This window comes from Didymella exigua (genome assembly GCF_010094145.1).
Source record: "Didymella exigua CBS 183.55 unplaced genomic scaffold M421scaffold_28, whole genome shotgun sequence".
NCBI lineage: Eukaryota > Fungi > Ascomycota > Dothideomycetes > Pleosporales > Didymellaceae > Didymella > Didymella exigua.
In genome coordinates, this window is record NW_022984802.1 from 104692 (window position 1) to 129462 (window position 24771).

Consider the following 24771-nt stretch of genomic DNA (forward strand, 5'->3'; position numbering starts at 1 on the left):
GCCTCAGCCAGCCTCAAAATTGCAGGATTGGCGGTAAGCATCTGACTAGAACGCTTGGAAAGTATGCCGTACATCGTAGGTTAGACAATTATCCTTTTCGCTTGACGACCATAATGGATTGCAGGTTCTTCGGAACGGGCACTGTGTCGCAATGCATGGCAAATACTGTATGCCTTTTGAGGCTGCGTCAGGCTGAGAAGCGTGGGCAAATCCGCCTCGGTCCACGACGCAAGAGCTTCAAGGCTACATCAGTCCAGTCCGGGCGAATTCCAGAAACTCCAAAAAGTGCAACCAGCCCATGTGCATAGTGCACACCCGCGCAGCGCAAGCTGCAGATCCAGATATCCAGATATCCAGATCATGAATCTAGACGGCTCACAGCGGTCAAGGACTGGCGGATTCATCGAAATGCGCATAAGCTGCGTACCGATTCAGATGTAAAAAAAGGCGCAGCCAATCGCGTGTATTACCTCGGCCACCCCGAAGATCTTTCGGCATCTGTTCGGCTTGCATGAGGCTTCAATCTAGCCTCAAAATACTCGTGGAGCGCAGTAAGGTGGAAAGCGGAGCTCCTTAAGGTTGAACCGAGCCAGTCCAGCGACCAGAAGCCAGGTAAGAAACCTAGAACACACCTTACGACGCAGCCAAGAACAAAGTCTGGGTAGTTGGATGGAAGGTGCGCCACGACGGAGTCACAGGGCACCCTCCGTGTTGTGATAAGATGTACATGCTGCTACCTAGGTACACTACCATGACAGACGGCGAAGACAGCGTCGCACAGTAAGAAAGACATAAGGGTATCGTATTTGCCGCGTCTGCCCCAGAATCGAGCTCATGTTACCCATGAACACGTGCGCCGTATGCCGCTAAGAGGATGGGGATTGTAAAAGTGATAAGAACGCCGCCATATATGCAATAAAGAAATGTCTCAGAGACCAATGCGCGTCACAACATAACGTTACGCTCAGCGCTGCCGAAGCACTGTGTCAGAGCAACCAAGGCGGCTAGTCTTGACCCAACATCTCGCTGTCACCGAAGTCTTCGTCCTCATCTATCACCATTCCGTTAGCCTGTGCGGTGACATTGAGTATGACATCGGGTTCCTCGCCGTCTTCGTACATGGTTCCTTCGTTGTCGGAGAAGGAAGTCTGTCGGTGTTGGGCATCGTGGTCGGCGTTGAGGAATTGACGGAGACGTTGAACGCCGACGCCGCTGAAGACACAAAAGACGTCGCGCTGGTGTTCGTTGAACTCTGAATGACATTAGCGGTGTGACCAAAGGCAGGTACAAAGTTCACTCACCTGGTGGTGCCTCGCGGCAGTAAACAAGAAGATCGTCGCGAAGGAAGGCTTGTACGCCAGTCAGACTCAAGTGAGTGAGACGGGGACAATTATTAAGGAGCGCGTGGATGCCTTGAAGAGTGAGGTTGGTGCAATAACTCAAGTGGACTCTCTCCAAAACACTAGCCTGGATCGGTCCACTAGAGCCCATCTGCTTTGGTTTTGCCAGTGCCAGTATACTGCGGTCTGTAATGGCTGCGCACTTCACCAGACCTATCCGCTTCAGCTTAGGAAGCGAGGCCAGCTGCGTGACAGAAGTATCGGTAAGGTTCGTACAGCAAGCCAGATCGATGTATCTGATCCTGTTGCACAGCTTCACTAATTGTGCAACGCCAGTATCGGTAATTCGCGAACAGTGGCCGAGATGTATGTAGTGCAGGTTCTTGCCCAAGCGAGTGATGGCCATCACCGCTCTGTCTGTGATGTTGCGACACTTGGCGAGGACCAAGTTGCGCAGTCTCGGTGCTGCAGAGACGATCCTCTGAACGCCGTAATCTTGCAGCTCACCGCAGTCTGTCAGGTCCAGGATACGCAGACTCTCGTAAGTTGCCTCGACTGGAAGACGAAGGAACGCCTGGTCCGTGATCTTCCAGCAGTGCGCTAATCGCAGCTCTCGCAGGTGCGGCCCTTCTGTTATAAGCGTTGTTATCGAGTCGTCTTCGAGATTCTTGCAATCGTGGAGGTCGATCTCGAGGATGTAGCGACAGTGCAGAGCAAAAGCTATTATGCACTTGTCGCTGAGCTGGGAGCATCCGTTAAGCTTCAGCCTCTTTAGGTGCTTGCAACTCTTGGCTACCTCCTCGAGCGAATCGTCTGTGATCTTCTTGCAGTTTGTAATGTTCAATCCCTGCAGCCGGACTGCGTGCTTCGCCAAAGCGTACATTGTCTGATCGCTTACAGACTCCACGCTCGTGACGTCCAAGGCCAGGAGACTTCTGTTATCCTCCAGTATCGCTGTCAGACTCAGATCTGAGAGCTTGGTGCAGTTTGTGAGAGTCAATCTCTCGATGCGCTTGCATGTGCGCAACGACATGAGAGTGCCGTCGCTGACTTCGCTCGCCAATGCCGACAGATTGAGGCGTTTGATGAGACTGCTGTAGTCGAAGAAGCTAGCTGCGGTGCTGACCGTCTTGATGACACTCTTGACGCTCGTCCATTTGTTCGTCGACGGCCTGTGCCACAGCAGTCCAACAGCATTCCTGGACCAGTCTTTCGAGACCTGCATACAGTGCAAGAGGTCGCTAGGAGAGGCGAGCTTTGCGAAGACGGCGATCATGAGTTCGGCGGGTAGGCGTGAGACTGGAGAGATGCGGTTCTGCTCCTCGATGGCCCGCCGACGGGCTTCATCGTCGGAGTCCGGAGAAACGGAGGGTGCAAGGGACGACAGCGAGTCGTTAGACTGCAGCATGATCGAGTCTTTGTCATCATCGTAGCCGCGCTCTGGCGAGGTGGATGCGGAGGTGTCGGAGCGGGACCTGCTCTCGTCTCGATTCTGTCTGCAGGAGCGCGCCATGTTGGATGGTGCTTCTAGGGTCTATCGTACTCAGGACGGAAGACCAGGCTCACGCGCGGATTCGCCCGGCGTAGAGTGGCAGCAAGAGTTGTTCGGAGAAGCACACGGGCGGTGGTAGGCAGAGGGTTTGTTCTAAGGCTGTGAGGATTGTGATGGGCGACAAGCGGTTCCAGGTTCACTCCAGGGCTAGGCAAGCGTAAAAGGCGCCTTCCTGTGACGGACCAACATAAACAGTCGAGCAGGAAGTGAAGGGAGGGGTGTCGGCCAAGAAACGCGCTCTAGCACAGGCGATGAGGGGACTGTAGGGCTGACGGACGCTCGCTAGTGCTATGACGCGGGACGGCGCTTCATGCGGCGGTACAGCAACACGGTGCAGCGATGGGACGAGGATATGAATGGAGCAATCGCACTTGCCTACGAGATCGTGAGGGGTAGCGGAGAGGAGGAGGAATAGCAATGTAGAAGGCAGGGCGTGCTGTGCTGTCTTCTGGCTGTGACCGCTCTGCAGGCGCAACCCTGTCCGCATTAACCGCTTGCAGACTGCAGTTTGAGACGCAAGAATGCAGCACCAACCAACACTGTCAACCCCAGACTTTATACTGTAGCGCCACTTCACACAACAACCTGCTCCGTAGATGCGCTTCTAGTTGCACCATCGGTAACACGGCCTCTTCACCACCGACATTAGGCCTTATGTAGCAGCTACTGCTGAGGCCGCGCGCACATCACAGCCGCTCGTGATCTTTGTATGGCCAAGTTCCATTGCTGTGATTGCTGCGGTTGCCCGAGCCTAGCTTGACGCGGGGCTGTGTGCATGTGTAGACTTCAGAGCCAGCTTGAGAGCGTTGCATCGAAGTCTTGCTTGTTCAAGGAAGCAATTACTGTGACGCTCATGCTATCAATGAGGGCTCGAGACGTCTTCCACCGTTATATAGGCTAGCAGTTCCGCCCACGTCGGAAACTACCCGACGCCATTTTCAAAAATATGATCTTCAACGTAGACGCACTCGATTGATTTAGGAGACATCTCTGAGTGTTCCTTCGCATATATCTGCGCTGACTGTAGACCGCTCTTTGTTCAGTTACTAAATTTGACATGGCGACCAGAGGTAATCCACACGCTACGAGTGATTTGAAGCTAGCAGTCCACGCTCATACAAAATCTACGGCACGCAAGGTCCAGGTGTCCTCTGAATACTTCGTATGCCAGGCAGACACTACCAGCATTGTCCCGCCCAGAAATGGACTGAAGCTTGAAGAGGCATACGTCCAAGTGAATTCTGCGACACATACTAACAGGCATCTTGAGAGCCGCATGATCAGCAGTTTTGGCCTCGACTCTGCTGCGAACAGGCTGTCTCGAAATCGCGGAGCCAATCGGAGAAGCGAGGCGCCCAGATTTGCGCCACACGGACACCAGCCACAGAGATGAGGGATGGTTGCTCTGACTTGAGCAGCGGTCCTGCCGAGTATTCTCGAATCCAAATTCAAGTAGACACGTCCTCAAGCACTGTCGTATGCGACCCAAGGCAAAGCAGGCCTCTCTGCTGAAATGCAAGTTGTGACGTTGTAGGTGGCTTTGCTTGTGACCACCGAGGGACCGTGTGGACATAGACCCTGGGCATGATCACCTCGACCTGAACACGACACCTCCGCCTGCCCATTGTCCCTGAGGCCTGACAGCTGCATTCTCCCCTCCCCTCCCATGCACCGCCTATAGAACGCATGCTGTTCCTGCATCGCAGCAGGTTCCCTTCCCGATAGCATGTCTTCCGCTCGCTATGCCCCCTCCACCGCCCATTCGATGCCCCAGCAGGCCGCATACCGCGCTCCCGCCCCTGTCGCTGTCTCCAATGCCCCACCGGGCACCTTTGTGCCGGGGACAAAGGTCCAGGTGGGCAGCCACCGCGTAGTCATCGAGAAGTACCTTTCGGAGGGTGGCTTCGCCCATGTCTACCTGGTCCGCGTACCGAAGACCGATGGGCACACGCCAGAGACTGCCGTCTTGAAGCGGGTGGCCTGCGCAGATAAGGAGGCGCTGGCTAACATGCGGACGGAGGTAGAGACCATGAAGAAGCTGAAGGGGCACCACAAGATCGTCACCTACTTCGACTCGCACGCCTCGCAGTTGAAGGGTGAGGGCTATGAAGTCTTCCTGCTGATGGAGTTCTGCTCTGGCGGAGGACTGATCGACTTTATGAACACTCGACTACAGCACCGCCTCACCGAGCCTGAGATTTTGCACATCTTCTCTGATGTTGCTGAGGGTGTCGCGACGATGCATTACCTCAAGCCGCCGCTGCTCCACCGAGATCTCAAAGTCGAGAATGTCCTCATTACGAAGGCCGGAGGGAACACAATTTACAAGCTGTGCGATTTTGGCTCTACTGCGCCGCCGCGCCCTGCTGCTACTACAGCTGCAGAGGGGAGGCTGATCGAGGACGACGTCCAACGGCACACGACCCTGCAATACCGAAGTCCAGAAATGATCGACGTGTATAGGAAGCAGCCAATCGACGAGAAGAGTGACATCTGGGCACTGGGAGTATTGCTGTACAAGCTGTGCTACTACACGACACCGTTCGAAGAAGTTGGGCAGATGGCTATCTTGAACGCAAGCTTCAAGTACCCACACTACCCCCCGTTCTCGGACAGGATCAAGGCGCTGATAGGTATGGGGAATCATCTGCGGGAAGTAGCATGAACTAATCATGAGCAGGATGGATGTTGCGCGAAAGCCCTCAGCAGCGTCCCAACATCTATCAAGTAGTGGCTGAGACGTGCGCCATGCGCCATCGAGCATGTCCAATCAAGGATGTATGTACAGCAGTAACTTCAGGAATACACTTGCTGACTTCACAAGATCTACTCTGGTCGGACACAATCCGAGGCTCGCCGAAATCAGCAGCTGCCAGCAGCAGAACCCCAAATATCCTCACCGCCGGCGGTGATTGGAATCCAGAAAGTCGCACCAGTACAGAAGGTGCAGCACATCCCGGATATCACCCCGATGAGAAGAGGACGGCCTACTGGCCCTGCACAGGCGCCTCCAGGCGCAAAGCCTAGTGCTTCTCCGATGAGAGGCACGACTTCAGACCCCTTCGCGGCCCTGGACAGCCAGGACGTTCAAGTTCGACGTGCGGCTGCGGACGAGCTTGCCTCGCGCTTCCCATCTCTAGATGAATTTTCTTTGCTTCACGACCGTGGTCAGAAGTTCGAGTTCAGTCAGCCTTCGCCATCCAGCGCACCGCTGAACAAGCGTGTCACTGAAGCGCTTGCTGACGACGCATTCGCTCTGCCACCTGCTTCCAAGGTTGATTCAGCACCTAGAACCAAGCCAATTTCTAAGGTGCCTTCAACTACTGTTTCAAGAACAGCATCCATCAAAAAGCCAAAGCCTCACGAGGCTAGCGAGAGCCCTCGGACATCGAGCTCGGCGATACAACAGCCAGTACCTCAGCACAGCAAGATGATTTCCACTGGCGTCCAAACCTCACCTGCGCCGTCGCCAGGACCTTCACCGTACCCAGATGTCACCAAGCGTCCAATCTGGAAAGTCCCGTTGTCCGGCCACCACAACCGGACACAAAGTCAGCCACGAACGTTCGAGAAGGCACAAGGCAGTCCATCGCTTAGGCCTTCCGAGTTTGCATTGCCTGTCAGGCCCTCCCTTGATTCTCGGTCAAGATCTCACATGTCCAACCTAAGCATTCCCAAATCTCCTGCATCCTCTCGACCATCACTGGAGGGCTCCCGTCCCTCCCAGCTGGACATTGGAAGCACGATTGATCGCGCCAGATCTGCAAACTCGAATGCTAGACCAGCAAGCATGCACGTAGAGTCGAACCTCGACTTCCTCCGAGAGCGAGAATCGGCGCCAGGTCGCAACTTTGATGCGCCTTCACTGATACGCCGCACCACTTCCAGTGCCATTGATGACTCTGATTCGGAGACCAGAAACGTCAGGTCCAGCGTGGACTTCCTTCGTCAGATCGAGGGGGACCCTGACCAGAAACACAAGCATCGCCGTAGCAGCTCGCAGTCCAAGCATACTCGGCTTGGAAGCCTGTCATCGATCACAAGCAACACGAAAAACATCGTGAAAGGTAGATTCGGCGACGCGTTCCGTCGATTCGAGACCAACAACAAGACACCTGAGCAGGAACGCGCAGAACCAGTCATAGCACCGCTCGAACAACACCACGAGTACCCGTCCAACCATCGTGATCTTACGCCCATCGCTGGCTCTGTTGCTTCGCTGGCCCCCACCGAGGATGACAGGGGACCCATTGACGAGACGCAAGATCTGCCGCCCGAGGTGCGTAGGGAGCTCGAAAGGCGCAAGCTTAGCGAAGAAGAGCGACGGGTGGAAGCTGCTGCCGCCGAGTACAAGCAACGCATCGCATCACAAGCACAAGGCAAACCCAGGGCACCTTCGAAGGCTTCCACGATACAGAACCGTGTCAAAAATCTACTCGATGAGAGCAGCAAGCCGGCTCAAGTCAATCGCACTGCTGCCGGGTATGGCAAGTACACGGACACTGGAAAGCCGCTGCCTAACAGGCCGGAAGAACAGAGTGGCATGCGCCCGCCACCTATCGCGCGCAAGCCAGTCAATGTTGCGGCGCAGCAAGATCTCACATATGCCAAACCGTCGGGTCGTCCGAACCTGCCACCGCCAGTGCCATCATCCTCCGCACCGCCGGTGATCAGTCTGCGCGCGCCATCTGGACCTCCACCTCGTGCGCCCAAGCCAAAAGCTCTGCAGACAGGAGGATCGGCGAACCCTCCATCTACCCAGAACTCGCCCACCAAGCCTGCTTCGATACGAAGTGTCAATGTGAGAGATAAGCCGCTTCCAGCCGTTGCAGGTGATGCTGCAGGTAGAGATGAATGGGATGTCGATGCGTTTAGCAAGCGCTATCCGAGTTTGAGCGGGCTGGAGATGGTTGAGACGGAGATCCCAAAACGCAATGTAAGGGACGTTTGAGATGTCTTGAAGACGACAGTTTTGTATAGATTTCATTGCTTATTAGCGATCTGTTACATGATCATTGGACATCAAGGTCGCGGGCAGTAGTCGTTTGTACGCTTAAGCAGGCGCTCTATTGCGTCTAGCAAACACACCGTTTGCACAACCGCTATAGACATAGACACCATGTTCAAACCCTTTCCAAGCATCAATAATCCGTGGGTTGAGCTTCATTAAGCCAAGATTTGCATCGACGGCTAGCGCGAAGCGAACTGGGCCCGTGCGCCCACCGCCAATTTTGAGCAGTGCGAACTTCCAAACCTTCTTCCCATCCATCTACACCAGAAACTCTTCGAGGAACCCCGATAGATCAATAGCAATCATGGTACGGCTCACCGCACCGCTGCGATGCTGCATGTAATTGGACTGCGTTTCAACGCAACCTGCACATGCCCCGCCATGCACCGCCCGCCAATCCTCGAACCTCATCACTAACACGCCACAGTCGGACGGAGAAGACGATACCAAGTCCCAGGTTTCCGCGGCCGCCGAGGTCGAAGTCAGCGCCGATGCCTCCACCGGCAAGGGCCAGATGTCCGTTCTTGAGGCTCTCAAGGGCGTCCTGAAGCTCGCGCTCATCCACGACGGTCTTGCCCGCGGTCTGCGCGAGGCCTCCAAGGCCCTCGACCGCCGCCAGGCCCACATGTGCGTCCTCAACGAGGCTTGCGAGGAGGAGGCCTACAAGAAGCTCGTTGTTGCGCTCTGCTCCGAGCACAAGATCCCCCTCATCAAGGTCCCCGATGGCAAGCAGCTCGGCGAGTGGGCCGGTCTCTGTACGTCGCCCGAATCCACGCTTGGATGAGAGAAAGTACTAATACATGTCCAGGCCAGATTGACCGTGAGGGCAACCCCCGCAAGGTCGTCAACTGCTCCTGCGTTGTCGTCAAGGACTGGGGTGAGGAGTCGCAGGAGCGCTCCATCCTCCTCAACTACTTCCAGACCGAGCAGTAAGCGCGTCACCGCGTTCGTCCCCGAATGCGCACTCCCCAGAGTGTATGACGCCTTGCACACCCGACACCGCGACGACCGCTTCTTGACAGCTTTAGCGCCCCTCTTAACTGATGCGGATTGAGCGTGGATAGATATGGACGGCTACGTGACGGATGCAAGGGAAGATAGAAGAACGATTGCCACGGCATCGACGAGAATGGACTCGTGAAACCAATTGTACCATGTATGACGCTCGTGAACTAACTTTCCGCCATTGACATGGGTCCAGCATCTGCACCACGCGGATACCATCCAACAGTCGCCCGCAGTCAGCTCACCCCCAACAGCCGCTGGCCCCAACACGCAGGCCACCGCAGGATGCAGCGCGGTCTCCATCCACCCCTCTATAGCACCGTCTCCACCCACGACCCCAGAACCACCGAACCTGCCGTGCAATTGTGATATGGTCTTGTTGAGAGGGGCATGTCGGTGGATGTATTGCTACAAGCCGCTCTGCCTATCGAGTCTGGTCATTCACTGGTTTGGCACCTGTACAGCATCAGCAAACGCGAATCGCAACACCAATTTAGGTCTCGTCACTTACCCAACATCCAGCCAAGGCCTGACTGTAGCGCTCCAGTCGCCGTGTTCGCGAGCATGTCTCTCTTCCTGACCCGCTCCTCGTGTCCGTACATACTGTCGGAATCACTGAGGTCCATGCTGACGCGTCCCGTGTCGCGCGACTCGGGTCTCGATGACGTCGTGTTGCTGCGTAGCGGGAACGCGGTCTTGGAGAAGGCCGCAGCGGCGCCTCTCGCGACGTCAAACAAGCCCATGGGCGACTCTTCGACTGCACCGCGACCAACTTCGCGGCGCGGCTGCACGGTGGGGAGGGAGCCCGTGTCGAAGGCGCCAGGCAGCTTGCGGTCAGCGGCATCATTGAAACGCTGTTCTGCCTCGGATTCTAGTGCAAGGAGCTCCGTCATTTCGGCCTCGCACTGCTGCCATACGTCCAGGACTTCCTCGAGTTGGGGAGGTGGGGCGAGCAGGAGCGCTTGCGACAGGAGCTCCATGCGTTGCTCGAGGCGGCGGAGGTCGGGTCGTGCGGTGGAGGCGTGCAACCATGTTCCCGAGGAGGAGAGGGCAGGCTTGAAGCGTCCGGCACGGAGGGCTGCGCGCCATGCGACGTTGTCCGCATCGTCTGTCGGCTGTACTGAGGCATTGGAGTCGAAGGAGAAGCGTTGTGATGATGTTGAGACTGCTGGCGACGGTGAGACCGTTGGGGTCAGGCGGTTCACGACGTACGAGTATGCGGTCTCGAAGTCGCCCTCCTCTAGAGCAGCATCGATAGCCATACCAATGACCCGGTGTTCAGCAGCAGTCTTTTTGTTCTCGACTGTGGTCGCATCGAGCGGGCCGACATCCTTGGTATCGTCCATGATGGTCGATGGCATCGATACGACCAGGTTCTGACCAATGGAGATTAGGTCATCAAGTTTGGTGTAGCTACCAGGATTCTGCGATAGCAGCTTCTGAATAAGTGACAGCGGATCTGTGCTGACCCTGATGCTCACGGGCTGAAAAGGCACACCGTGCTGCAAGATCAACGAATAGAAGGACATGGCATGTGTCGCTGAGAGCAGCGCCTGTATGCGCTGAAAGCGTGACGACTTGGGAAAGTGTGGGGCGAAGGCGGCAACGATCTCCGTGCAACGCTTCATGCCGCCTCTGTTGCGGTTGCCGTTGCTAGCGTTGTCATAGTGATACAAGGCCGCTGCCAGGATGACTTTCTCGACGTCGGACTGCAGGAGAGGCTGTTCGCCGAACGCTGGCTTGACGTAGACCTGCACGGCGAGAGGGAAGTGGCTGCCCTCAATGAGCGACTTCAGGATCGCCGTTTCGATTGTCGTCTTCTCCAGCATCCCTAAAATTCCCTGGCCCACGCGATCGTTGTCGTGCGTATCCGTGCCCCAGTTCCATAACCACAGCAGTTTGGCTCGAATGCTTCGCCACTGATCGCCGTCCTTCTTAGGGCCGGTGCTCAATGTGTAGAGCACCTTCTGCAGTAACGAAGACTGCTCTGCGTAGTCGTCGCGCAACGACATCTTGGCCATGGTTCGTGGGGAAACGGGATGTTGCAGGCTTATCAGGACACAGGCGGAGAAGAGAACCAGCTCGATAATGCGGAGCGTGTCCTGCCCAGGTTTCGTGATATCGTTGTCAGATGCAAGGAGTCGGTCCTCCTGAATGCTTGAAGACGTCGCGTCCTGCAATATGGGTATCTCGAGATCATATGAAGGTAGTGATTCGACGCCGATGCTGAGATGTGGTGGTGGGTCGCAATGGAGGAGGTTGCAGATGCGGGTGAGCAGGGCATGGGCTGTCTGCAATGCGCTGACATCGCTTCCCTCGACCAGGTAGAGACACGCAAGCGCTGTCTGCGCGTACTGCAGCTCCAGACGGCGCTGTGTATCCTCATCCACATAGTCGCGGCCCTCCTCGAAGCCACCGAGGTCCATATCCTCAGGCCCGTCCCACTCGGATATGGCAGCCGTGACTAGGGGCAAGTCCTCCTTGGAGGTGTGCAGAAGCCACTGGAACAACGAGTCCCAGTCGGTCGACTCTTGCGCGCATTGCTCTGCGACGGATGCTCTGCGGTTCTCACCCGAGAGCTTCCGCCTCTTTCGGTCGTTGGCTCCACATAGCCATGGAGACACGACGCCTCTCAGGTCCCTCGCAGCGTTTGCTGTGTCGGCCCCAGCCTTCCTTGCCGCACGGAGGTTTGCGAGATTGAAGTCGAGCCCGCGCCTCCCCCTCAGCCTGGCGTACTCGTCCAGGGACTGCGGGTTGCCCTGCGGGTAGTACTCGTAGCTCAGGCGGAGCAGCGGCAGGACGGTCGAGATGAACCACCTTCGCAGGTACTCCGAGCGGCTCAGGAAGGGGACGAGGAGCTGCGGCACAATGTCGAGCAGGCCGGTCTGGGCGTCGATGCGGTGCGCGCGGTGCATCAGGAACTGGCTAAAGGGGTCGAGCGCGAGCTCTTCTCCGTCGTACTGCGGGTGCACGAGCGGCAGCAGCTCCATCTCCTTGCGCCGTCTCTTCGCCTGCGACTTGGAGAGCGCCTCGACCGCGGCCACGTCGAGATGGGCGGCGGGGTCGTCGCCAGCGTGTCGCGCGCCCGTCGCAAGCTCGGCCAGGTACTCGACATATGCTGTGGGCTCTGCGCCCTCGGGCAGGAATGTGAGGAGCACCCTCAGCACCAGAGCAAGCGGCAGCTCGGCCTCGCGCAGTGCTGTCAGGGCCCGCAGCGCGGCGACGTTCGATTCGGTGGCATACTGGGCGGCCAGCAGCACGCACTGCACTTCGGACAGCTTCTGCAGCCTCTGGAGGGCGGACATGTTCCTGCGCGTCCCGGCTAGAGCGTCTGTCCGCCGGCTGTGCGGCTGTACATGGCTTTGGTCGTGGTTCGACATTCACGCGGTTCGCTACGAAGTACGGTACCGGTAAGGTACGTCAGCCGCTTGGCGATCCATCTCGCAGCTCTCCAGCCAACTCGGCCGACCTTCACCCCCCTCTGCCCCCCACCCCTGCACGACACCTGCATCTCCAGGTGGCTGACCGTGCGCTGTCTACAAAGCGCTGTCTACAAGGCACTGTCTACAAAGCACTGTCTACAAGGCACCGTCTACAAAGCACCGTCGTGTTGGTAGCTGCAGCCACAGCTTCTTTCACCAATCACCCACTCTCCATGTATTCGAAAGGTAGTCTCGATGCTGGCCTTGTCAATCTGCTGTCTTCAGACTTGTGCTGTCGTCACCTACAGATGCGACTCGGTATCTTTAGACTTCGTGGCGTTCGCCTTGCTAGCGAGCTGGCTGCTCAACCCCAGCGCAATTGGCTTCCTCGCTCATGATGATGCACTGCAGGGCCGCAGGCTGAGGGTCAGCTTATGCGGGGTTGCGCGTCCAGTCTGGACTATAAGGTGCTGTGTTTCTTGAGATTCGTATCCTGTGGGTGACTGTAGTCTCGAGTCTGACCGCCTGGCTCATCTCGCACTATTCTTCTTTGCAAAGATCAATTCTCAATCACGTCGTATTACCCCATCTCATTCACTTTGTACAGCATGCTTCGACACATTCTCCTTCTGACAACAGCATTGGCCACTGTGCATGCCCAGACACTTCTCGAGGCCCTATCCAAGGTCCCTGAGCTATCAAACTTCACCACTTTCTACCAGAACAACGAAGCGTTCGCCGCAGCCTACTTCGGCAACGAGTCCAGCTACCCAATCACCTTTCTCGCCCCAAGCAACGATGCCTTCACAGCATACGACACGCGAAACAATATCTCCCTCTTCGACGTCGGCCCAGCCGTCCTGCTCCAGCTCGTGCAATACCACACCCTCGTCTCCGACCTGAGGCAAGACAACTTCACCAGCGCCGGCACAAAAGGCATCACAGCCCCCACCATGCTCAAGGACTCCCCCAACAACAACCGCACCACCGGCGTCTCGCTCGCCGCCAAGTTCGGCGGCTCAGAGCGCGCCCGCGGTCAGGTAGTCTTCATCCAAGCCGCCGGCAGCGCAGCGTCTCCCAACACGTTCCTCCTGAGCCGCCAGTCCACGCCGCAGAACGCCGGTGTACGGTCCGGCCTCGCCTCGACCGTGAACCTGCGCGCCCTCGAAGCCAATCAGGGGACATGGGACGGCGGTAGTTTCCACATCGTCGACGGCTTACTCACGCTCCCTCAGACGTGCGCAAGGACCATCCGGACCGCAGGCCTCGCCTCCCTCGACGGCGCGCTGAACCGCACGAAGCTCTGGCCCGAGCTCGACGGGACCAAGAACCTAACCTGTCTTGGCCCAAGCAATGCCGCGTTCGCAGCGGCGGGCAACCCCAACACGGCGCTCAACGAAACGACACTCAAGGGTGCGCTGCTGTACCACACGCTGTCGGGAGTAGCGTACAGCGACTTCCTCGTGGACGGGCAGGAGTTTACGACTCTGCAGAACAGCACCGTGCGGGTCAGAGTCGAGGAGAGTGAGGGGAACAGGACGATATGGTTCAACAACGCAAAGGTCATTAACGCGAATGTTCTGTAAGTTGTTCTCTGTCCGAGTGTATTGGGCATCTGGGCTGATCGTGATAGCACACACAATGGGCTTATGCATGTATTGGACGCGGTCATGGTGCCGTTGGAGCAGCTGAACTCGACCAATCCGACGGCGACGGGTACAGCGAGTCCCACGTCAGCGAGTCCCACGTCAGCGAGTCCCACATCAGCAAGCCCGAGCGCTGCTGTTGGGTCTTCGACGGGGGTGACGGCATTCCGCTGGACACTTTGGGCGATGGGCGCATCTGCATTGGCTCTTTTCTGATCTTCGCCGTCTTTTCAGACTGTTCCTCTCTCAGGTCGTCATCTCCATCACAGCGTAATACAACTCCTTCTCCTATCGTCATCAGCACGACACCTTCTGCACCTCCCTCATGAGACTGTTTTCATCATGGCGGAGATGTGAGCCAAAGTACAGTGCCAACCATGGTTCACTGCTGGAGTGTACTGCGCTGAGAAATCTGTCGAGTCAAGAATCAATTGGCCTAGGTAATTACTAGTCTTCGAGTCATCTGGAGGTTTGTGTAGCAGATGCTCCATGTGCCATTTTATAGGTGCATCCGAAGCTCTTTCCGTAAAAGCGTTGCAACGGCCATGGAAGGCCGAATGTCTTGAAGTACTGGGTTCGGTTCTAGCAAAGGCACATCTAGATAAGCTTTTTATGCAACTCGAACTCATCACTTGAAAGTCAGGGTTAGTCAAAGCTTCAAATCAACGTCGTGCATGGTACACGACGAAAGAATAACACGTGATCTGGCGAGCGCGCTAATTCCTACGCGACTTTCTCGCCGGACATCGCGACTTTCTCGCCGGACATCGCGACTGTGCCTCGAAGTCCATCAGGTCGTCATTTCACCATTGCGTTGCATACCCCTTCCATGTAATATGAGTTTCAGAGCATGTTAGGAGCTATATACCCTCCCTTTCAATTTCTGGCTTCTTGAAATTCTTGCTTTAGCGCGCAATGTCTTTCTTCCCAACCGCGTGCTTACCCACACGATCCATGCCCAGAGTCGGAGCACAATTCTGTCGGTTGCAGTGCATACTACCACACCAACATGCTGTCTTCACACTGCATGCACGCCTCAGATCTGGATCAGCACGTTCACTTGCACCAAAGCCTACTGCGCCTGCTCGCAAGCACCCAACACCAGACAACACTACCATGCAAAGGAAGATCCGTCCTAAGATTGACTCCGCGAGGAAAGCATCGCTTGTTTTGAACTCACTCCGCAAATCTGTTCAATCGCCGGACGTCAAAACGAATGTCCAATCACCTACACGAAGTCCCGTTTTCGATCCTCTCAATTCCCCAATTCAAGATGAAGAACCAGCCGGGTCTGGAAGTATTAAGCAGTCCGAAAAAGGCCAAGTGGAGGAACCAGAGACCATCGAGATCTCGGAAAAGGAACTGGCAATCCAAATGCGCATCGCCGAAAGGAGGAGGAAAGTCTTGTGGCCCGGCATATGGACTCTATTCGCACTGGCTGGCACGTATGGCACCCTCGCCTATCTGGACGTCAAAAATGGGATACCGAGCTCGGATGGCAGTCACCTTCCCGAACGCGCGCAACTTCCTCAGACCTGGTATCTCACGCCTACTGTTATTCGCGAAGGCATCGTGGCTGGCTGGAGGGAACTCGACAGCCTCACGATTGGCATAGTCGTGGCGAGCGTTGCGATACATCTGCTGAAGAGGTCTCCTCTCCCGATCTGGGAGAAGCTAATCCACGTGACAGGCGAAGCAAAATGGACAGCTTTCACATACCCTCTTCTCAACTCGAACTGGACGCATCTTGCATTGAACATGGCAGCGCTGGTCTGGCTCCTTCCGGGCGTCGTACACTACTTCGACGGCGATCTCTTCCATACATCAGCATTCTTGGTCAGCGTGCCGCTCATCACGAGCTACCTGACGCACTTTGCATACCGCTTCAACATGACACAGGCCCTCGTTTTAAACGTTGGAGCTAGCGGTGCTATTTTCGCTGCCTTTGGTGTCTATTGCATCGCATATGCGAAGGAGAAGCTCTGGGTGCCGACACTCTTCGTGTTGAGACTGGACGCAAGGGAATGGGGTCTGATGTTCGTCCTGTACCAGGCGTACAACATGATGCAAGCATCGAAAAGCGGTAACAGGCCTGCGTTCCTGGTACGTCCTGCGAGTGTTGTGCTACGGATGCTTTGCTGACTTCGCATAGGTCCATCTGATCAGTTTCGCGCTTGGAATGGCCTACGCTCACTTCAATTTAAAGCACCATCTGTGGATCCCACTGGTATCGGAGATCTCGAGTACGCAGAAGTCAAGCAATGAGACTGAGAAATAAATCGCTGCTTTTGCTGTGCAAGTGTAAAACACGTACGGATACCAGAACATGTACCAAGGGCTGTCGCAAGGCGATCAGCCACACCAAGATTACAACACACAGCCTCCTGCTCTGCCTCATTGCATTCTGCAATCAACCCTCCACAGTCTGCGCCTCTTTGCGAGTCCGCCATCGGCTCTCGGCACACTTGCTGGAAGGTACCCTGACCGTGCCCGCGACTTCCGGAAAGCGGAACTTTGCCCGTCTTGGTACCCAAGCCTTGCCTTGAAAGATCACGCGACGTCATAAAGCCGAAATATCCTTCGCGTGCATAAACAGTCGACAAACGTCGTGTTTTGGTGCTAATTCCAATCACCCGCTACATATCCTGACGCGTCAAGATCCGACACTAGCATCAACAACCACAAAGTCAACCGCTACCAAACACCACCAGTTGAATCAAAAACGAATCGAACCGCGCAACCTCACAGCTCCAAAATGCCGTCCAGCACAGTATGTTCACCCCCCTCCCTCTCCGCGTCCGCGACTAAGCCCAAAAGAGCAACGTGCTTCTCTACTTCGTCGCAATCTTTCTGCCCTTCCTGCCCGTGCTGCTGCGACGCGGCTGCGGCGCCGACCTACTCATCAACATCTGCCTCGACATCCTGGCCTGGATTCCCGGCGGTGCGTACCATACACCCACACAGCATTCGATTCGTACAGCTCTGGATATCAAGCTAACATCTCCAAGTCATCCACAGCTGGTGGATTATTAGCCAGTCTGAAGTCCATCCCGGAAGCATGGGACGCGCGGATGGGCAGCCGGCGCACTAGGCCCTGCATGAGGCGGTGGGACGAGGTAATGGGGTGGGAGATGCGGAATGGTGGGCGTCGGAGAAGAGCGAGCGTGGCGGCTTCTGAGCGCTCTTGAGATTAATAAATGGCACAGTGGGATGGGGAGCTAGTGTTGTAACACCCCGTGTCGTGACTTCGAGATGCTGGTTGCGAATAGGGTCTGGATTCTGGTTTGATGCGATGGCGCGTCGCTTGCTAGGCGTCTTCTTCGTTGCGGAATATATCCTGTTCTTGCTTCCTCCTCTCCATCTCCTCAAGGCACGTAAATGTAGTTCGGACACAACCTCTCCACCCACAGCAAGGTATGTGCTTCCTCCAATCGAACACCAAGCGTGTGAATTTCTTCACGAGGTTCTGCATCGCTTCATCAGTCCAAAGTAGTCGTCGGCCGCGCCGTCTCCAGCTGTGCATTCCACCTACCGAATCGATTTCGGATCGCACGAGACCGCGTATCTGAGCTGCATCTTCCGAGTACTGAATCTGGAGGGGTTTCTTCAATGCAGCAAAGGTGTCTCAATACCCTCCCTCGACACACTTAGATAGTCTTTAGCGGCCGGGACGTTGGACTTACATATCCGAGCCTCCGCGTTACTAGCTCGGATACATTGAGTGCGCTCAGGGCTTCGTCAGGCATGATCGGGCCCGACAAGGTCTTGCTGCTCCCCCCATGCATGCATGGTGGTATGTGGAAGACACCGTGTTGTTCGGAGCGTGTCAACCTGCATTTTCGACCGGCACTGACGATAATTGGGCCTTAAGCGTAGGCTCTGAGTCAGAGAATGACAACGAGTCCGCGCTCGGAGCTCATGCTCGCCGTGAACGGGACTTGGACAAGTTCGGCGTCTGGGCGTCTAGGCTTCTCTGCAAAAGTCTTCTTGTATCGATCGATGCCTTCTTGTGCGACGTGGCCCTGAGAACGCTCCTCGACGCCTGGACTGCAAGGCCCGCTGATTGCTCGTTGCTGGAGAGCTTGCATGATCGGGTTTGAGCGGCCTCAAGGCTCTTGGAGCGTTGTTTCGACGACCAGTTCTCTATCTAGTCTCTCATCCGTCGGAGGTCAAGTGCCATTGTGCGCTCGGTATTGATACAGCATCACTGGCGATGCGCTAGAAAGGGACGCAGGACCAGATCGCTAATAGCAATATCCAAAAATCTTTCCAGTCCTTGAAGCCGCAGCAACTATCGGTCCTGAACTGTCGGTCGAATAGGCTGAAGAAGGTTCTCGTGACATCCTTGGTTCGCAGTGCCCCATTCTGGCTGAGTCTTCCTTAGTTCTTTTGGACTGTTGTACACAGTACCCCGGGACTCTTTGCTTCGTACAGTCCCATCTTCTGTTTGTAACAACGCCGTGCACAGTCTAGTGCCAGAAGAATCAATTCCTGCCGAAGTACTCTTCAGAACCAGATCCCTGGAACGGGCACTGCTGGGAGAATGTGTCGCGACAGACGTAGTCGCTGTATGTAGCGATGTAAAACTGCGCTGGGTTGCTCACTAGCTTGGAGGCGACCATATATACATACCCTGAGACGTGCTAGTCTAAGGTAGTTAACAGAGATGACGATCAAGGCCTATAGGACCGACTTGCACCGCAACAGAATGCCCAGGGTCAGGCACAATTTCTCAATATCCGCTTCATGCAATCTCTCCGTATCGCGTAGATACGCTTGGAGGAAGCTGTTACTCGTCTTGGTGACCAAGCATCCAGAAAGAGGGCAGTGGGGTCCAGTTGATGTCGTTCTAAGAACCCCCTTGGCCGAGTGAACAACCACGACATGGGCCGGGGGCTCTCGTCGTCTTCGAAATCCCTTTCGAAGTTTAGATAGGCGTCTGATAATTGGGCACGCCTTCGGCCACACGAGTCTTGTATCGCTAGCACGCGGACCTGCTTTGATCTTTGAGATGGGCGTGTTATGGGATATTGTAGTTGCAGCCGTGCTTCGCAAACATGCACCTGTGTGCAAGAACTGTGTAGGTGCAGCGACTAAAGTCCTCCGGTGATTTTCTGGGGGAGTCATGATTTCGGACTCGTTGCATCCCGCCTAGACGTAGCGTCACGTGTGTACGGAGTCGCAGCCTCAACACTTGGGTTGAGCTTGCTCTTCTTTGCGCGGGAACTGGCCAGCAGAACTCCCGTTCTTTGTTCCTGGCGCGAGAGTGTTCTGGTCTTGGTCCAGCTGTTCATTTCGTGACCGGCCAGGTTCGTTGGCGAGGTCTACCAAAGCCTGTTGTAGCTTCGAAATATTGACAGCTGAACTACCGTCATGACTTTCCAATGCAGAGAGCTCGGCCAGTCTTGAATGGCCGGCAATGCGTTACTTCGCGGCAAGGTTAGCAAAGAGCCCAGGTTCCTCCCACCATGCGTTTCCAGTGTGTGCTAGAACGCCTCGGAGCGGCTTGCCGTTTGTTATTATAGTGACCTCTCAGAGGGGAATACTGCATACTGATAATAGGTGGCTGATCTTCAACTGTACCCGTGTCTACTTCATGGGACAAACTGCCCACAGGAGAGGCGTCTTTCTATCTCTGCTTGGAGGTGGCATCTTTTAGCCGGTTCTTCGCTCGTCCTTTCTCGAGAGCCGAGCTTGGGTCTCGACCGATGCGCTTACATTCAGCACGAATCATCGCATCGGTGTGTCACATGCGTACTGGTCCCTGTGCTCCGGTGAGTCAGGGCTCAAATGTATCGTGCTTTCGCTACAGCCGACTCGGCGTCATCGTCATGTAGGTTCAAATCGCCCGCGTCGGTGTCCATACTGCCTCTGTTCGCTCTGCAGCTAGCTGCTTGACGATCGACACTCTGATCTGGGCCGGTGTCAGCCTGTAAGTATTCCTCCGTGACCAAGTTCGCCTTTCGCTTCTGTGCCCGTTGTGGAACTACAGGCGGCACACCAGCCGCAAGCTTTGTAGAATTGACGTCTTTGAAGGCCGATGATCTTAACTTATGCTCCAAGGGCCCATGTGTCTTGAGTACTATACACTCGTGTACAGTCCTGTTACTCCGCTCTGGCATAAGACCTCCGAATGATTCGTGCCGTTTGCAACTAGGAGCTCAGCATTGCGATTTGAGGGCAGCATCTTACCTACTTGACCTGTAACTACGACGGAGGTAACGTGTATGGCCTTCTACCCCGATTGCATGAGGCATTCAATGTGGCTCTGTACGGCGACCGTTGCCCGAAATTTCTCGAGATGGCTACAATTTTTTACAGGCCAATGATATGTTCTGACTCATCGCATGACCCAAGAATGCCCCGACTTTGCCTACGAACAAGGCAGTACAATGTGTCAGTGCAGCGTGGGCGCCCCATGGGCGCAGTCGCGGACGTCCACCCTGTTCGTGATGACGGTAAAGCCTCCACCTACGAAGCACACAGAAATCACTCGGTTTGCTTGTCGGATGATATCAGACGATCGAAGAAAAGTTGGATGCGGGCGTGAGCGGGTATTCATGAGGGGCAGTTGTGCCAAGAATAGAGTTGTGTGGAGTGTCCAATTGTGACTTCCCCGTGAAAAGATGTTCAACTCGGCTCCGGCTTCCAGCCCCTGCTACGGCTCCTTAGGGTGTACTGAAAACCTCTCAGCTATACTATGACACAAAGAGTGGATGCACTTCCAACACCTCGGACTCGCAACATCTCGACGAGCATCTGGGTACATGCATATACAAGAACAAGAAGTTCGAAAAGAAAAGCCCTTTCAAGTGAACAAAGCGGTGAGACCTTCCGGAATGCACACGCGACTGCGATTTTCGTGACGTGGAAGCCCTCCGACTCCACAATATCGATGCACACCCAGCCAAAGGCGTTCTTCGGTCTATTGGAGACGATCCCAGCTGTCCTGTTACAGGTTGTATTGAAGAGAGGACAAGCAACAGCTTCATGAGAGCGCATCTGAGAGAACACAATCAGTTTAGCAAGGATCGCGTGGGCGAACTATGTCCGACTTTGACATCGGGGTCACAACAGTGCCTTTTCCCAGGGTGTGACGACGACCAGTACCGCGACCGCAAAGACTACTTTGAACACCTCACCGAGCATGGAGTGACTGATTTCAATTAGTAAAGAGGGTATACGAAGGATAGAGTTCTGGGTTGGAAGTCACCGGCAACTGTGGGCTACATCGTCGCTGAGACGGACTGAAATATCGTCTGAGCGCAAAGGACCTTTCAGCTCAATCTTCTGAACTTTACGCGAATACGGTCTTAGCGATGTGAGGGGCATTCAACTCAGGTGAATTCTGAGCGATACTTAGGTGCACAGGAGATACAGCAGCATGACTGTGTACAGCTTCTTTCAATAACCATAGTCGAGGAGTTATATATTGAGAATGCATGTATGTACTTCAAGATAAGCGCCTTCTATACCACACCCCACAGGATGCGCGACTCTATCTCAAGAGCAAAGAGTATGACGCCGCACCAAATCCTGATATTCGACCTTCAAACGCTCACACGGAAGCACCGGTTCCGCAAGAACTCCAGATGACTCGACGGCTGGGTACTGATCTACAACAATACTTGAGAATACCTACCTTACAGAAATTCTCGATTTGGAAATGATTGGTAGTTTCTAATGTAGGCCAACAAGCACCTGAACCCTTGCAGTATAGTAGAGCAAACGTCTGGAGCTGGCAGTTTATCATGCGGCGGCAACAGAGTATGTCGATTCGAGATACCCGATCACTGATCTAATCAAAATGATCGTGCGTGTGATTGCATTGACATATTTGCAGATATGTTGTACTACAATGAACAGGTATTTATAAGGGGCAGGTGTTCTAGAGCAACGCAGGGCCCCCCAGACTCTCATCTACCTGAACAATTACCCCGCCTTCGCAACAATGCGCTGCGCCACCCACTTCTCGTGCATACGGCAAATTCACACAGCTACACAGCGAGATCTAGTACGATGCACATTTTGTAACATACCCACCTGAGTCACATGCCTGCCGGAAACTAACAGTGTCGCGACTTTAGGAGTATGCACTGTGAAGATTGACATGGAAGCAAGTAACGGCGTGTCAGGGCCATATCATGAGAGACTGCAACATATCATGAACCTGCAGTCCAAGGGTGCGTTGTTCGGTGGGGGCATGGCCCTAGGCGCCCGAGCTAGCTCAGATGGATGGTGGAGACAATGATGCATTTACCCCTCCAAACTTTTTCTGTGGGCAAACAAGTGGCGATTATTCAAACGTCCCTGGAAGGTGGACCAGCATCGTCGCAGCAGATTTGTGTGCATTTTTGGAAGCAAGAGCATAGGTCAGCGATGCGCAGCGGCAGCGCGTATATTTGACGTGAGCGCTTCATGCAATCAAAGCCAACGTTGCAAAACATGATGAAGGCTTGTCAGAGAATGCTATGGCAAGCATGCAGCGCAGGCCCAGTGTTGTGAGACGTTCGATCCAATGATCGCCTTGACCGCTCCAAGAGTTGCCGCTGGCAGCGGCATTGTCATCGAAAATTTGCACGCCCGAGTGGGGACGTAATAGGCCTAGCGTTATCTGGCTTGGCAGCTGGCTGCCCCTCCGTTATAATCTCTTCCACGCCCACACCCTCTCGCTCCCATCGTCTCTCACACCATACACGAGCTGTATATCTGGTACGTCAATCACTTTTCTTCCCTCACGTCATACAGAAAAGCTAACCTTATGGTTTAGAGAATCTCCGATCGTCTGACATACTTTCCCCTCCACTTTCAACTCCAAATACACAACCGCCACCATGGGGTAAGCACTACCAAACTGTCAGGCACTCGCGAGGCAGCCCACGGGCTGCATGCATTTGCCTTTTTCATTATGAGCTTCATGCTAACAACACCTGCAGTAAGGAGAAGACTCACATCAACGTCGTCGTCATCGGCCACGTCGACTCCGGCAAGTCGACTACCACCGGTCGTAAGCAACCCCATCTGAACGGAAGCATGGTACAAGGGCTCACAATGGGACAGACTTGATCTACAAGTGCGGTGGTATTGACAAGCGTACCATCGAGAAGTTCGAGAAGGTACGGCACACTCTTCTTTCATTGGCAATACCGCACGCATCTGCATTCTTGTTCGATGGGCCTCTTTTGGGGCTTAACGTTCAAGGAGGGTTTTTTTGGCGGGGTTGTGCGAGCTTTGTGTGGACTTGCGCTAGTCTGCTTTAAGCACTCGCCAACCTCAACACCATGTCCCACATTGCATTTTGCATGGCGAGCCTCGCGACTTCGGTCAGAGGCTACAACGCTCCTCGCCAATTCTTCACACTGGTCTTCACGATGCTGACAACCCTTACAGGAAGCCGCCGAACTCGGTAAGGGTTCCTTCAAGTACGCATGGGTCCTTGACAAACTCAAGGCCGAGCGTGAGCGTGGTATCACCATCGATATCGCTCTCTGGAAGTTCGAGACCCCCAAGTACTACGTTACTGTCATTGATGCTCCCGGTCACCGCGATTTCATCAAGAACATGATCACTGGTACTTCCCAGGCCGACTGCGCCATTCTCATCATTGCCGCCGGTACTGGTGAGTTCGAGGCTGGTATCTCCAAGGATGGCCAGACTCGTGAGCACGCTCTCCTCGCCTACACTCTTGGTGTCAAGCAGCTCATCGTTGCCATCAACAAGATGGACACCACCAAGTGGTCCGAGGCCCGTTTCACCGAGATCATCAAGGAGACCTCCAACTTCATCAAGAAGGTCGGCTACAACCCCAAGCACGTTCCCTTCGTGCCCATCTCCGGTTTCAACGGTGACAACATGATCGACGCCTCCCCTAACTGCCCTTGGTACAAGGGTTGGGAGAAGGAGACCAAGACCAAGTCCACTGGTAAGACCCTCCTCGAGGCTATCGACGCCATCGACACACCCACCCGTCCCACCGACAAGCCCCTCCGCCTTCCCCTCCAGGATGTTTACAAGATTGGCGGTATTGGCACGGTTCCCGTCGGTCGTGTTGAGACTGGTATCATCAAGGCTGGTATGGTCGTCACCTTCGCCCCCGCTGGTGTCACCACTGAAGTCAAGTCCGTCGAGATGCACCACGAGCAGCTTGTCGAGGGTGTTCCCGGTGACAACGTCGGCTTCAACGTCAAGAACGTCTCCGTCAAGGAGATCCGTCGTGGCAACGTTGCCGGTGACTCCAAGCAGGACCCCCCCAAGGGTGCTGAGTCCTTCAACGCCCAGGTCATCGTCCTGAACCACCCCGGTCAGGTTGGTGCTGGTTACGCCCCAGTCCTCGACTGCCACACTGCCCACATTGCTTGCAAGTTCTCCGAGCTCCTCGAGAAGATCGACCGCCGTACCGGAAAGTCCACCGAGGCCAGCCCCAAGTTCATCAAGTCTGGTGACGCTGCCATCGTCAAGATGGTTCCCTCCAAGCCCATGTGCGTTGAGGCTTTCACTGACTACCCCCCTCTTGGTCGTTTCGCTGTCCGTGACATGCGTCAGACCGTCGCCGTCGGTGTCATCAAGTCCGTTGTCAAGGCCGACAAGGCCGGCAAGGTCACCAAGGCTGCCCAGAAGGCCACCAAGAAATAAGCGCATTCTACTTGAGTCGCTTGTTTCTTTCTCTTATTCTCTAGATACCTGGTTCTGGGGATGCGGGTTGGCTTCGGAAAAGCTATGATGATTCACATGCATTACGGTTTGGTGGAATGAAGGCGAGTCCTACCGTAGATTTCACAACGATTGAATGAAATAA

General features: G+C 55.1%; 9 protein-coding genes across 9 annotated transcripts; 6 read left to right on the top strand and 3 right to left on the bottom strand.

The window, feature by feature from the left end:
* Positions 1-657: 657 nt before the first annotated feature.
* M421DRAFT_423624 (ubiquitin ligase complex F-box protein GRR1) lies at positions 658-3342 on the bottom strand. The gene is made up of 2 exons (XM_033593525.1): positions 1302-3342; positions 658-1252 (listed from the first exon to the last, which is right to left on the bottom strand). The coding sequence occupies exons 1-2, from the start codon at positions 2851-2853 to the stop codon at positions 1005-1007; spliced, it is 1800 nt and encodes a 599-aa protein (XP_033445781.1). The 5' UTR covers positions 2854-3342; the 3' UTR covers positions 658-1004.
* Positions 2941-3469, bottom strand: M421DRAFT_238227 (uncharacterized protein). The gene has a single exon (XM_033588465.1). It carries the CDS (start codon positions 3377-3379, stop codon positions 3029-3031), a length of 351 nt encoding a protein of 116 aa, XP_033445782.1. The 5' UTR covers positions 3380-3469; the 3' UTR covers positions 2941-3028.
* A 1034-nt stretch (positions 3470-4503) lies between these two features.
* Positions 4504-8036, top strand: M421DRAFT_423625 (Ark1/Prk1 family protein kinase Ppk30). The gene is made up of 3 exons (XM_033593526.1): positions 4504-5525; positions 5573-5670; positions 5717-8036. The coding sequence occupies exons 1-3, from the start codon at positions 4619-4621 to the stop codon at positions 7841-7843; spliced, it is 3132 nt and encodes a 1043-aa protein (XP_033445783.1). The 5' UTR covers positions 4504-4618; the 3' UTR covers positions 7844-8036.
* Positions 8037-8207: 171 nt separating this feature from the next.
* Positions 8208-8836, top strand: M421DRAFT_103077 (40S ribosomal protein S12; the record flags this gene model as incomplete). Its single annotated transcript, XM_033586870.1, has 3 exons — positions 8208-8210; positions 8331-8658; positions 8712-8836. The coding sequence occupies 3 exons, from the start codon at positions 8208-8210 to the stop codon at positions 8834-8836; spliced, it is 456 nt and encodes a 151-aa protein (XP_033445784.1).
* A 575-nt stretch (positions 8837-9411) lies between these two features.
* M421DRAFT_69493 (secretory pathway Sec39) lies at positions 9412-12213 on the bottom strand (the record flags this gene model as incomplete). Its single annotated transcript, XM_033596612.1, has 1 exon — positions 9412-12213. The coding sequence occupies one exon, from the start codon at positions 12211-12213 to the stop codon at positions 9412-9414; it is 2802 nt and encodes a 933-aa protein (XP_033445785.1).
* Positions 12214-12986: 773 nt separating this feature from the next.
* M421DRAFT_14912 (FAS1 domain-containing protein) lies at positions 12987-14111 on the top strand (the record flags this gene model as incomplete). The annotated part of the gene is made up of 2 exons (XM_033587560.1): positions 12987-13912; positions 13964-14111. Coding segments are annotated over 2 exons (1074 nt in total), but the record flags the coding sequence as incomplete, so codon positions are not given.
* An 819-nt stretch (positions 14112-14930) lies between these two features.
* On the top strand, positions 14931-16254 carry M421DRAFT_69736 (uncharacterized protein; the record flags this gene model as incomplete). Its single annotated transcript, XM_033596635.1, has 2 exons — positions 14931-16079; positions 16129-16254. The coding sequence occupies 2 exons, from the start codon at positions 14931-14933 to the stop codon at positions 16252-16254; spliced, it is 1275 nt and encodes a 424-aa protein (XP_033445787.1).
* Positions 16255-16793: 539 nt separating this feature from the next.
* M421DRAFT_27898 (uncharacterized protein) lies at positions 16794-17013 on the top strand (the record flags this gene model as incomplete). The annotated part of the gene is made up of 2 exons (XM_033588892.1): positions 16794-16917; positions 16985-17013. Coding segments are annotated over 2 exons (153 nt in total), but the record flags the coding sequence as incomplete, so codon positions are not given.
* A 5797-nt stretch (positions 17014-22810) lies between these two features.
* Positions 22811-24764, top strand: M421DRAFT_423634 (elongation factor 1-alpha; the record flags this gene model as incomplete). The annotated part of the gene is made up of 4 exons (XM_033593527.1): positions 22811-22815; positions 22913-22983; positions 23037-23092; positions 23367-24764. The coding sequence occupies 4 exons, from the start codon at positions 22811-22813 to the stop codon at positions 24606-24608; spliced, it is 1374 nt and encodes a 457-aa protein (XP_033445789.1). The 3' UTR covers positions 24609-24764.
* Between the last annotated feature and the right edge of the window lie 7 nt (positions 24765-24771).

What these genes read in the sequence shown, in the direction of transcription:
- M421DRAFT_423624 (XM_033593525.1), bottom strand. Translation starts at nt 2,853, where the DNA reads ATGGCGCGCTCCTGCAGACAGAATCGAGACGAGAGCAGGTCCCGCTCC. An exon ending in CTGCCGCGAGGCACCACCAG is followed by an intron (nt 1,253 to 1,301) that starts GTGAGTGAACTT and finishes AATGTCATTCAG; the next exon opens with AGTTCAACGAACACCAGCGC.
- M421DRAFT_238227 (XM_033588465.1), bottom strand. Translation starts at nt 3,379, where the DNA reads ATGCGGACAGGGTTGCGCCTGCAGAGCGGTCACAGCCAGAAGACAGCA.
- M421DRAFT_423625 (XM_033593526.1), top strand. Translation starts at nt 4,619, where the DNA reads ATGTCTTCCGCTCGCTATGCCCCCTCCACCGCCCATTCGATGCCCCAG. An exon ending in CAGGATCAAGGCGCTGATAG is followed by an intron (nt 5,526 to 5,572) that starts GTATGGGGAATC and finishes AATCATGAGCAG; the next exon opens with GATGGATGTTGCGCGAAAGC. An exon ending in GAGCATGTCCAATCAAGGAT is followed by an intron (nt 5,671 to 5,716) that starts GTATGTACAGCA and finishes TGACTTCACAAG; the next exon opens with ATCTACTCTGGTCGGACACA.